This window comes from Cetorhinus maximus, chromosome 6 (genome assembly GCF_964194155.1).
Source record: "Cetorhinus maximus chromosome 6, sCetMax3.hap1.1, whole genome shotgun sequence".
Lineage (NCBI taxonomy): Eukaryota > Metazoa > Chordata > Chondrichthyes > Lamniformes > Cetorhinidae > Cetorhinus > Cetorhinus maximus.
Genome location: NC_135884.1, coordinates 63,837,734 through 63,850,536, shown reverse-complemented (window position 1 = coordinate 63,850,536; position 12,803 = coordinate 63,837,734). Strand labels below are relative to the sequence as shown.

At 40.1% G+C, this 12,803-nt stretch overlaps 1 protein-coding gene across 2 annotated transcripts in view; it reads right to left on the bottom strand.

Annotated features, from left to right (window-relative positions):
* Positions 1 to 12,803, bottom strand: part of sumf1 (sulfatase modifying factor 1) — a 140,654-nt gene that overhangs the window by 89,856 nt on the left and 37,995 nt on the right. For both annotated transcript variants that reach the window (XM_078543787.1, XM_078543786.1), the window contains exons 4-5: positions 7,750 to 7,832; positions 4,480 to 4,602 (exon numbers count right to left, since the gene is read on the bottom strand). In XM_078543787.1, coding sequence (XP_078399913.1) covers positions 4,480 to 4,602; positions 7,750 to 7,832 — 206 coding nt within the window. The remainder of the gene's footprint in view (positions 1 to 4,479; positions 4,603 to 7,749; positions 7,833 to 12,803) is intronic.

Below are 12,803 nucleotides of genomic sequence, written 5' to 3'. Positions count from 1 at the left end.
GAGTGCCACAGGGTTCAGTGCTGGCGCCTCAACTATTTACAACCTGTATTAATAATTTGGATGAAGGACCAACTGTGTTGTAGCAAAATTTGCTGACAATACAAAAATAGGTAGGAAAGAGACTTGTGAGGAGGATGCAAAGAGTCTGCAAAGGTATTATGAGACAGTCAATGGTAAGGGCTGAGTTTTCAAATCCCAGAGGGAAACTTGAAACAACTGTCATACCCATTTTTGTAATTTCTATGTTTCGAAATGCAGGCTTTGAATTCAGTAGTAATGAGACCACTGAGTCTCAAGAGGTTCTTTATAAAACTAAATTAAACATTTATTAATACAAGAAAAATTGTAAGCACATACATATGACTACAAAATGACTATAATAACTACAAAAATCCCCTAATTAATCTGACTCTCAGTTACATCCCTGTTAAGGCAACAGTAAAACTCAGATTTAAAGAGACCCCAGGCAAAGCACATTTGACCTTACTGATTCAAAATGCAGACACTGCTGCAGGTGTACAGGCTGGTTAGATCTTAAATGCCTCTGCCTTACACACACACAAACTCCTTTCTGTTTATACCTCGCCTTTCCTTTGAATGTAAGTTTCCCATTGTATTCCTAGGTTTTTAATTTTACCTAACAATAACATTTTCATCCCGCTAATTTTATTAGTAATATAAACACATTGCTTGGCATCTCCCAGCTAGGCGCAGGATTTTACTCGCACTCTTGAATGCTTTATTCAATAAATGCAAATGCACACTTAACCTTTTTAACTTCCTTACTGTTTACCTAACTACCATTTCAAACCTACTTCTTTCTATACATCAAAGCACCCAGACAAGCTGGCTTTAATCCAATGAAGACAGACAGACACACACACACCCCACAGACACACAACACACACATTCCCATAGACAGACACCACTAAACTCTATTTTATAAAATAATTTTCAATAACAATATAGACATTAATCTCTTCATGACAAAAGGGATATAGATAGGTTAAGCAAGTGGGCAAAAATGTGGCAGATGGAATATAATGCAGGAAAAGGAGAGGTTGTGGACTTTGGTAGGCAGAACAGAAAAGCTAAATATTATGGAAATGGAGAGAGAATGCAGAATGCTGGGGCAGAGAGGAGTCTAGGTGTCGAATCATAAAAAGTTCAAACGCAGGTACAGCAAGTAATTAGGAAGGCAAATGGCATGTTAACCTTTATTGCAAGAGGGATGGAGTATAAAAGTAGGGAAGTCTTGCCACATCTGTACAGGATATTGGTAAAATCTCCTACAGTACTGTGTACAGTTTTGGTCACCTTATTTAAGGAGGGATATACTTGCATTGGAAACTGTTCTGAGAGGGTGGGCTTGGCTGATTCCTGGGAGGAAGGGGTTGTCTTGAAGGAAGATTGGGTCTATACCCATTGGAGTTTAGAAGAATGAGAAGATTTTGAAAGTGCTTGACAGGGTAGCTGCTGAGATGATGCTTTCTCTCAGTGGTACAGTTTTAAAATAAGAGGTCTTCCATTTAAGACTGAGATAAGGATAAATTTCTTCTCTTAGTGGATTGTTAGTCTTTGGAATTCTCTTCCACAGAGGTCAGTGGAGAATGAGTCAAGGGTTAATGGGAGTGGGAGGGTGGGGGGGGCAGCAGACATGAAAGTGGAATTAAGACCACATTCAGATCAGCCATGACATTACTGAATGGCACAGCAGGTTTAAGAATCCAAATGGCCTATTCTTGTTCCTATTTCTTATGATATTACGGTCCTGAAAATGTACCTCTTTGACCAGCTTTTGGCCATCTGTACTAACATAGCAATTGTTTGGCTCAGTGTCTAATTTTGCTTTTAAACTCCTGTGAAATGCCTTGGAATGCTTTATTATGTTAAAGCATTATATACAAATATAAGTTGTTTAAAAATTTAGACTAAAAATGGAGGGCAGTGCCACGTGGTGGAAGGGTAATTGAGGAACTATTGCAAGGGAGCATTAAGTTGAAGTTATGTAAGACAGACAAGAAAGAACCTCACAAACCCAGCCACAGCTTCAGATTATCCCAGTGGAAGGGGCTTGTGAGTAGACACTCTTCTTGGCTGTAGGCCAGCTATAAAGCATCAGCTGAGAGAAAAATAACTTAAAATGCAAAAAGAGCTATCATCTTTAATAATAAAGGAAACAAAGAGAGATGGGGGAGGGGGAGAAGGGATGCTTTTGAAGTTTTTAACATTATTCATTAAATTCATATTAAGCACATAAAAGAGAATGAGTTCATTAGCAAACTGCAGATTAAAATCACACTTGGAGTTAGTTCAGTTAGTCACTTTTTTATTTGTGTATACATATTATATGTCTGTTCTGCTGTAAATAAATCAAAAAAAATCTTGGTTTGCTTTCCCCACACAGGCTTTTAGTACAATGTGCTACGTGCAGCTCTGAACTCATGGACTTTCAAGTACTGCTTTCCCCGATCAAAGGCGAAATCCGTATGCCAGATTTACCTTTCATTGCTTTATTTGTCACAAGGTCAATATGCAACTGCAGTTTGATAAATTAACCCTATGTACCGCAAGAGTAACATCAATTGATAACCACATACAATTCTCCTGCCAATGATATTCACCCCTCATGTTGGGAATACGGTTCACACTGGAATATAATTCCACAGGTTCTGAAAACCCTTAATATCTTAACCTGACCCTAATGCACTGGAGTAAGTTATTGTCTGCAGGCTATTTCACCTAGGGAGCAGCATGTTATTCTGACAAAAATAGAGCAAGATTAGTAAAAGGCGAAGTTAGGACTGATGTCAGTGAGTTTTAAATTCACACAGGAGGTTGATAAACACTCTCAATGGATTTCCAAGTAGGAACGGAGGGAGAAATGTTGGGACAATTGAAGAAATAAAATAGATGCAGCAATGAGTGGTTCCTGGGTTTTCTTGATAGATGGACCAAGATGCATTGTCGTCTTCTTCATATAATTGTACATGCACACGCACTCCAACTGAGCCCAGGGCACTATGGCCAATCATAGCATTCCTAATGGTGTTTCAGACAAAATCAACTAACTCATTACTACATAGTTGCAATGATCACAATGAAATTCAAACCTACACCCTACCCAGTACTGTATTAGAGGTACAGGATGCTGCAAACTGTCTAGTGCACCTTGCCAGGAATGGTTTCATATATATCAATGAATTCTGGCAGTTTTGCCCGTAAATTTCTTTGATCATGATTTTGAACATGAGGGTATTCTCCAGTTAACTGATACTGTTATTAGACTTGTTAACATGGGAGAAAGATTTTAATGTTGCACCGAGTGGCACTGGGTGCTTTCTGGATCCAAGTTTTTTTCCTACTTGCTTGTCTACCCCACACTACCTTGAAGATGTGCAAACATGCTGCAAAATAAAGATTACATCATGTAAGCAAACAACAAATAATAATTGTATTTGAAAGACAATGTGCAAACATTAAATACTTTTGGTATCAGTTTCTTGTGTAATAATGCATGCCCTAATTGTATTATTGTAGAAAATAGCCGAATAACACTAAAAAGCAAAACGGCGGAATACTTCAATTTGATCGCTGACTGCGGATTAGAAGAACAAAACCCAGATTGGAAGACATTCTTTCTCCCAACAGAACTGAAGCTACATGTAACAGATTTTGACCCAATGTGGTGAAGGCTGTTCATTCCTTCAAAGACTACTGGATAAATATCTGGTTAGGCACAGGTTTGCAGGCTGTGGGAATTTATAAATGTAAATAGTCAAATAACTCATGAAGCATGTTATTCCCTGCACTACTTGGACATCTGTGGATTGCCACTCATCATACATATAGTGTATAGAATACAACGCTAAATAAAAACCTTATTTTTTTTCAAAATCAGGGAGAAGCTCCACAAAGTTTAACCCTCTTTCAGTTCTTAAAATAACTTGCCTCTTACGATGGTGTAGTTGGTATGTGCCCTATTGGGAGAAGTTATCATCATCCATATTTCATGCTTCTTGCATTTTTGTTTTAAATTATTCATTCATGGGATGTGAAAAATCACTGGCAAGGCCAGCACTTATTACTCATCCTTAATTTCCCTCAGCAATGTTATCCGACATTAAACTCAAGAAATTGGAAACCACCTGTGAAATGCAAAGATGATGGTTTCAAGTCTTCAGACCTGGCTTGATGAGAGGTTTGAAAAGGTTTTGTTGAGATTAATGTTTCTCTTGGAGAGCTCAGGTAGCTGACCAAGTGTAAATTAACAGGTCTCAAACCAAAAAAAAAGGCCCATCTTTTCCATTCAACTGTTTGTCTGGATCTCCAGAATCATGTTGGGTATAATAAAGTTTTCCAAAATTAGCTTGAATTAAATTGGCATTATTCAATCTTTTTTGTACTACAGACTGTAAATTTAGAACAAGTTAGCAAAGATGTATTTGGTATGGGCTTTTGTAAGTCTTCTATTGTTACCTGTTCTCAAGTCCCCCTCTACATGCATATTCCCATTCAGCTTCAGTGGGCAGCCGTTTCCTTGCCCAAGTACAGTATGCCATTGCATTGTTCCAAGAGACATGTACAGCTGGGTGATCCATCCTGAAACACAGCGAAACACAGCAAAACACATTACTGCAGATAACCTCATGCAGTGTTCCAAACAAATATGAGTTGCAACTACTGTATATCACCATGAGCCATTACTACCAAACATTCCACAGCTAAATGGCTGGTCCTCAGACCAGGTACTATATTTCTGGACTAATCCAGAGAATGTGTTTTTGAATCCCATTGAGATTTTTAAAACTTTGGTTAAAAAGATGATTGAGATAAAAATCTGACTTCAGTAAAAGCAACTATGAAGCTAGCAGATTATTGTAAAGACCCAGCTGATTCACTTGCTGTATTTTACAGAAGGAAATCTGCTGCTGTTACTCACTCTGGCCTACATGTGATTAGTTCCATAGCAACACGGTTGATTCTTAAATGCCGTCAGAAAGGGCTCATGCAGGTCACTTAGTTGTGTCAAACTGCTACAGCCAATGCCAGGTGGGGAGGGTGCAATGGCTCAGGGGGTCAGTAGGTCTGATTGTAAGCGAGGTCAGCTTGGTGGGCCTGGGGGGAAATACTTCTGCTCTTCCTAGCCTACAAGTCGTGCTGGAAAGGCACTTGCCCTACCAGAATGGCTACTCTCATCTTCCTTACTAATTGTTGGCTGAGCTCTCGCCTCCCACCTCTGTTAAATCCAAAAGTAGGCAGGTCGGTATTGGGATTAGATTAAAAACATTTGTTTAAAAACATCTCTGTCAACCCCAACCCACTTGTTTCTTTTTTGGGGGAAGGGGAGGGGATGCTTAAAATTACCATCAGTGTCTGCAGTTATTCAACTGGTGAGGTTCAGACAGCAGAATCAGATTGGATTGTAACACAGCATTCACACATGTGAATTTGGTGGCTCTAAAATAGGAACACTGGATGAGCTTTCACATTCTTAGTCCAAAGATACCAGAGGCCAATCAAGGCTTTCTGACATCACCTAGCTTGGGTCAACCAAACAGGACCAGGGTCAAATGTTGACCCTCCTTGCTTTGTACGGCTCAAAATCTTAGAACACTTAGATTAATCTATCAGAAAATCCTACCAAAACAATTAAAGCGCTTTAAAGCGCGACATTAGCTTCTATTTAGGTCATAAAACAATGTCGTGGATTGGAGGCTTTGCACAGCAACTGTGACTTCACTAGAACCTTCTTTATTTTAAGAATGAAGGCAACTCAATACATTTCTACGAGTGAGCACAGAGGGCTAAAACCATTGCATTAACAGTAGCATGTCCATTATTAACAAAAGGGAAAATGAATGATTAAATAGTGAGGATGACTTTACTGAAGTGCATTTTCTCTTTACAGGTGATAAACTAATCTTGAAGAACTCGGCGTTTGCAGCTTACCAGCCATCAATACATATGGATCTCAGTACATCCATTGTTGGAACATACCTCTAGGCAAAAAAGGTGCCAGCAGATTTTCATACAATTATTACTGCCCACAGATGGGAAGATGGATGGACAGAAATAGAAAAAAAGTCCGAATCCAACTGTAGCCAAGTGTAAATATGCCGCTGCAGGTTTTGGTACACGATATAAATAACCCACAGAGTAGTATCCTACATAAGTAGCATCACCCAAATTAAGAAACTGGACTTATTGCTGGTGGTCAGCCTGTTGCGATTTTCTTGTAGTTAAGCAGAAAATGAGTGGCGAAGGGGCCAAAAATGAAGACAAACACAGAAAAAAAACAATTGTGCGACAGTCCAGATTTTCTATTCCAATCAACAATGGAAATCTGTGCAGCTTCACTCAGTTTACAATAATTCAGCCATACGCCAAGGGCAGCTGAAGGCTTCAATTGTACGAATGCCTTGCGTTCTCTCAAGCATTTGCAGATTTTTGTAGCTTATTATAAACATGGCTGAGACAAAAAAAATGTAGTTCTCAAATACTTGCTGTTTCTGCAGATCCTTTTAAGGATTGTGATGTTTCTGTGGATTAGTTGTGATTTTTTTTAAAAAAAAGGTCAAGGTTCTGAAGCTAATGAGAAGCTTCTAATTTATTCACAGGCAAAGCAGAATCAGGAAAAAAGGAGCAACTGGCTGACAATGGGTGGATATCAAAGCCCAACGTTCTAACATCTCCCAATGCAAAGAAGTTGCAATTGAAGTATGACATTTAAACAGGCAAGAAGGCTCACTGATTTACAAGGCTCAGAAAGAGCAAATACATTCGACTCACTGCCAAGTTTTTCTGACAGACAGAAAATTACTTCAGAAGTCAGGTCTTGTAAAGTATACATTGTTTCAGTAACTCATTTTAAAAAGCACTCAATGATTAAATGAGATGCCCCACACAAATTTGCCAAGTGCCTATCTGAATTCACGGTTTCCGGGACAATCTCCTGGCAAGCTCTTTATGCATTTAGCAGGGTTTAAATATATTTTCAACCCCCTTGTGGCCCCTGCAACTTTTGGATTTTTAACAATTCCCTTGCTGTGGTTTCAAATTGCCTATCCAAAAAATTTATTTTCTAATGCACATTCCTATTCTTGTGCATACCGCAGGACTCCTGGTGATACTCCATGTGATTTTTTAAACAAAAAATTTATAAAACACAAACACACAGAATTCCTAGCTCAGGATGGTGCAAAAGCCACAATTTGTTAAATCATTTAACCATTTTCGACTTCATGCTCAATCCCCTCTTCACCAGAAGTGTGAATGGTGCAAATGATGCATCAGGCCTGTCAAACGTGGGTTGTGCTCTTATCTAAGTATATCTGATACCACCCTGATTTTAAGAGAACACTTTCTTTATAGTTTTTCCACAGCCACTAGGTGCCCAGCTGAATGCTTTTTGCAGGGCAGAATATTTTGATTGAAAACAAATGTTACATTGTTTGAAAACTGACATTGAACTTTGTTTTCCTGCCAACTTAACAGACCTGACTTGGCTCTAATTTTCATAAACTTGAGAACTAAGCAGAAAAGGTAACCCTAGGAACTATCATTTCCTGGGACAGAGAAGAGGGTGGGGTGGAATCCAAAGGGGAAGGGTAAAAGGCCTTGGTGAATCAAAAGTACAACCTAAAAATCTCTAAGCATTTCCCTTTTTCCAAGTTGCACTATATTTTCAATACCTGATGAAAAAGCAATATTTCAGATTAAAGGAACACTTTTTGCTTCAAGGGTTACCTCTTAGTAATGTTGGAATCAGGACCTTCAGGATGTTTCCAACTGGCTCCTTTAACAGGGAGCCACCATGGAGCTGCTGCAACCTAGAATGAGACAAGAAGCCACCTTGGGTTTAGAATCCTGCAGCACAGTTACATTGGTCAGTCTCAAAATCTACCAAAGCCTGCTTAAGAATGCCAAGAAAATATCAGACATTTTTGTGCACTTCTATTTTCTTGTTTTTCTGTAGGAAGAGGTATTTGCTACACTCTTCAGTTAGATGCAAATGGCGCACAGACCTCATTGGAGTTTAGAAGAACAAGAGGTGATCTTATCGAAACATAAAATTCTGAGGGGGGGCCTGACAGGTTAGTTGCTCAGAGGAAGTTTCTCCTCATAGGGGAAATCTAGAACTAGGGGGCACAATTTCAAAATAAGGAGTCTCCCATTTAAGATGGAGATAAGGAAAACATTATTTTCTCAGAGGGTTGTTAATCTTAGACATTCTCTATCCTTGAGAGCACTGGAGGCTGGGTCATTGAAAATATTCAAGGCTGAGTTATACAGATTTTTTAGCTATGTGGAAGTCAAAGGGTAATGGGGAAGCAGGCAGGAAAGTGGAGTTCAGGCCACAATCAAATCAACCATGATCTTATTGAATGGTGGATGGCCTACTCCTTTTTCTTAAGTTTTCTTCTTTACTGTTTCTGAAGGTAGAATTTGCTGCAACTAGCTGGGTGCTTGCATTATAACACTTGTCTAATTTGATCTAGATTGGGTAGCACAGGTCACTCTCTGGACATTGCTGATCCAAGTTTGAATCCAACCCAGGGTATTAGGATGAAGGTGTTGACTGTCTGCGTTCTGTGTATAATGAGTATGGAATACTTCAGCAAAAGCTTGTCCCCAACTCAGAAACAAGAAAAATACTTTATAAATATTTCAGCCCCATCAAAATTACATTTTGAAAAAGTATTAGGATGCAATGGTTTGGGAAGACTTGAGCTTGTCTGGAATGTGACAAGAAGAATTCACAATCCATTGTAGTCCACTGCAGGGGGGCACGGGGGGTTTCGAAAGATGACTAGATGATAAAGAAACCAAGTGGGGTGGCGGGGGCGTGGTCTGAAGGAAAGGTAATAAATAAATTCAGGAACATAGGAGGAATGTTTTTGAATGGTTACTTTATAAAAAAGTAATTAATCATGCGGATTGCTTCAATAAACAAATATTCTTATACTGTTTAGAAGTAGAAAGAAAGGCTTGCATTTATATAGTGGCTAGCCTACCACAGAGCCATGGTCGAAACTTATGTGCATTTAGTCTCCAAACAATTAAAATAATTGAAGAATTTCATAGGTTACACATAAAAATACAGGAATTATTTATTGTAAAAGTGAGGACATTGCCTGTTTAACAAGACGGTCAACAGATTTGACTTCATTTCCATTGCTCTACTAACTTAACACATTACTTCTATTCTACTCATGCCTTCAGAAGCAATGCTATAATATAAGAAAATTCTACATGCACCTCGAGGCTCTGTACCTAGAAGAAAAATATCACTGGCATCAAACGTAACTACTATTAGTACCACTAAATCCGATTGGCTGCCATCTTGTTTTGACCTTGAGTAGGGATAAGTTTTCAGGGCGGAGTACTGATCAGGACAAACTCCCTGCACTTTGAATAGGAGAATGGGATTTCATGCCCATGCAAACAGGTGTATAATTCAACATCCCATTTGAACGGCAGCACAATCAACAAACTCTGCAGTACCTCTTCAATACTGCATTAATGCATCAGTCTACATTGTGTACTAAGGTTCTGAATCTAACTAGGAAAAAAAGCCAAATTCAGTAGTTCTGGGGCATGTAGACTTCAAAGGAGAATGGTCTACGTATCAGGGCAATAGTGTTGTAGCAGTCTCTCTGGCCCGACTCTCTTGGAGTGCCATTTCTCACCAGGAGGGCAGAGCACTGGTTTTACCCTATGAAGTCCCAGCTACTCCTCACACATTGTGCAGTCAAATGTCTAGCATTCTTGTGCTAACAAAATGCTAAACATATCAAGACTGCAAAGCTCTGAAAGAGTGCAGGCTGCAAAAGTATTCCAGTCTTTGATCTACATCAGACATACTTGACAGTTCAGCAGCAGCTTCATCACTGCACTACCTAAAGGTTTTAGTCGATGAGTGGAATGCGGGAACCCCCGCCACTTGGCATTCCTCCTTTCTGTTTGTTTACAAGTTCTGTCTCCCATGCAGAGTGGTTCAAATATTTTGGATTTCATAGACAAGGCTTATGCACATAAAGCCGCAACACTCTCCTTTCTTTCTCCCTTGTGGCTTAAAAGTCCTGAGTAGCATGGAAGCAGTTATGTGCTATGTGCACTCTACAGAACCGGTCAAGCAGAACAGCCATCAACAAGAACTCTCCATGTCACAAACATGGACTCTAAGATGAGATGGAGATTGTGCTGGGAGTGACCCTTGGGTCACTAACCTTCCAGGATTGTCCTGTAGCCTCCAAGAATTCAAAGTTTAATCTCCTGGATAGTGCTGCAAACATCCAGAGAATGAAAAATCATAAGTGCATTAAAACAAAGTTTTCTTTTTCCCCCATTTTTTTGAACACGTCAATTTATAGTTAGTTATGAGCTAGAATAATTTTGCAGGAGGTTTGACTGGATGGGGTAAGTGGACCCTCGAAACATGATAGGGTTCCTCTTATCCTCACCTTCCATTCCATCTGCCTTCATTCTCCGGCATTTCAGCCAACTCCAGTGTTACACCACTATCAAACATCTCCCCCCTCTCTTCTCCTTTTGGCTCTCAAAGGACAGTTCTCTCCATGACACCTCATCCACCTCTCAATCGCCCCAGCATCCTTCCCCTTCCCACAGCACCTTTTCATGCATATGTAGGAGATGCAACCCTTGTCCTTTTGCCACCTATCTTCTTACCATCCAAGGTCCAATCAGACCTGCCAAGTAAAACAGCAGTTCACATTTACTTCATTTAATTTAAATGAGCTTATTCACTGCTGACAATGCAGGCTTGCTCTATATCGGAGACACCAAATTAAGCTTGGGTGACCGCTTTGCGAAGCACCATCATTCAGTCCACAAGTAGGTTCCTGAGTTTCTGGTCACCTATCAATTAAACTCTCCACCTTCCTGCCACTCTGCCCTTGGCCTCCTGCAGTGTTGCAATGAAGCTCGAGGAACTGCACCTGCCTTCTAGGCTCAACATTGAATTCAACCATTTCAGACCATCACCTCTTCCTCAATTTTGTTTCTTTTTTCTTTGCTGGTTTTGGTTTTAATCTCGTTATTCTTTTCTTCTGCTTTCAGGCTGCAGCTGTTCATACATCTGCCATTCACATCTCCTCTAGACACATTTATTTCTCCACTTGTCTCTTTATCATTCTCGATGGTCTCGCACTACTGATCCTTTTTTGTCATTTCATCTCTCCATCAGAGATCTTCCCTTTTGTCCCTTTTGCATCCTCATCCCCTTGTTTAAAACCAATTACATTTCTAACTTTTCCTAGTTTTGACAGGAGTCGTCGACCTGAAACGTTAACTCTGTTTCTCTCCCCACAGATGCTGCCTGGCCTGAGTATTTCCAGAATCTTCTTTTTATTTCAGATTTCTACTATCTTATAGTATGTCGCTTACTCAACCATGCTGGACTTTTAGCTCATGGGTCTAATTCTAGTCTTCTTATCGTGTCCACGGACAGTCTATACATGGCCCAGCCAGAACTGGACACATTTTTGCGCCTTGTTGTTGAATTTGGCAAGATCTGCAACAGTGCAGGGTTCCTCTAGCGATAGGCATTGCAGGAGATGTTGCATAGTATGTGGCTCAGTTCCACATTCACAAGTTGTCGGTCTGGTTGTATATCCCCATTTGCTTAGTGACACCTTTGAACGACCTACACCAGTCCTAAGTCTGTTAAGGCACTTCCAAGTTGCCCAGTTGCAATTAGCTCCTGGGGGAAGGCTTTCATCCGGTAGTATTTCCATCGCTGGGGGTTGTTCGAGACTGCCAAGCCGGTCTCTCCACAAGGTGATGCGGGCTTCTGATGGGGTTAATTCTAGTGACGCAGCAGTTGTAACCTGGGTTATCTGCCAATAAAGCAGATGACCAAATTCAAGGCAAGCGATTTAGCCACTACAATGATTAAATTTCTGATGGCTTAGATAAAATGATAGTTGACTTGAGGTGTGCTTGAGGTGTTTTAATTACATCACTGTAGACCACTGAAATATAATGTACGTTAGTAAATCCTGTAAAAAAAAATTGGCCTGCAATACTTGCTCTGTTTTATGACAGCACTGGTCCTAATAACAGTTCCAATGTTGACAGCGACGAGGGGAATGCTTCCACTCTGAAACAAGGAGGAATCTTTTCAGGCGATGGTTATCTAAAGACACCGTAGTGACGAGTAAACAGCTGCCATAAATGCTTCCATGCTGCTCAGGCCTGTACAGCCACAGGACAGGAAACAGGGAAAGGAAGAAGTGCTCTGGCTTTATTATTGTGACACTGATGCACAAATTGGCTGCCTGGTTTCTTGTATTATGACAGTTAAAACATCTCAAAAGTAATTAATTGGTTGTAAAGTGCTTTAGGGTGTCCCAAGGTCATAACAGCTGCAATATAAATGCAGGTTTTTATTTTTCTTGCTGAATGTGGACAAATAGAGAACAGACTGAGCCCACCCGTAAGGAAATTCACAATTAGGTGTAGGAGAAACAGGCACTGAGCCAGAAAGTGGGAAAGTATGAAATATTTTTTTAAAACCATATTTTGCAATCAGGGTCAACAAAAAAAGTGTGAGGCTGATCATGAGCGATGACAGTAGTTCCCCATTGATTTTTAAATTCATTCATGGGGTGTGGTGGTGCTGGCTAGGCTAGCATTTATTGCCCATCCTTAATTACCCTTGAAGGTGGTGGTGAGCTGCCATCTTAAAACGCTGCAGTCCATGTGGTGTAGGTACACCCACAGTGCTGTTAGGAAGGGAGTTCCAGGATTTGACCCAGCTACAGTGAAGGAACAGCGAT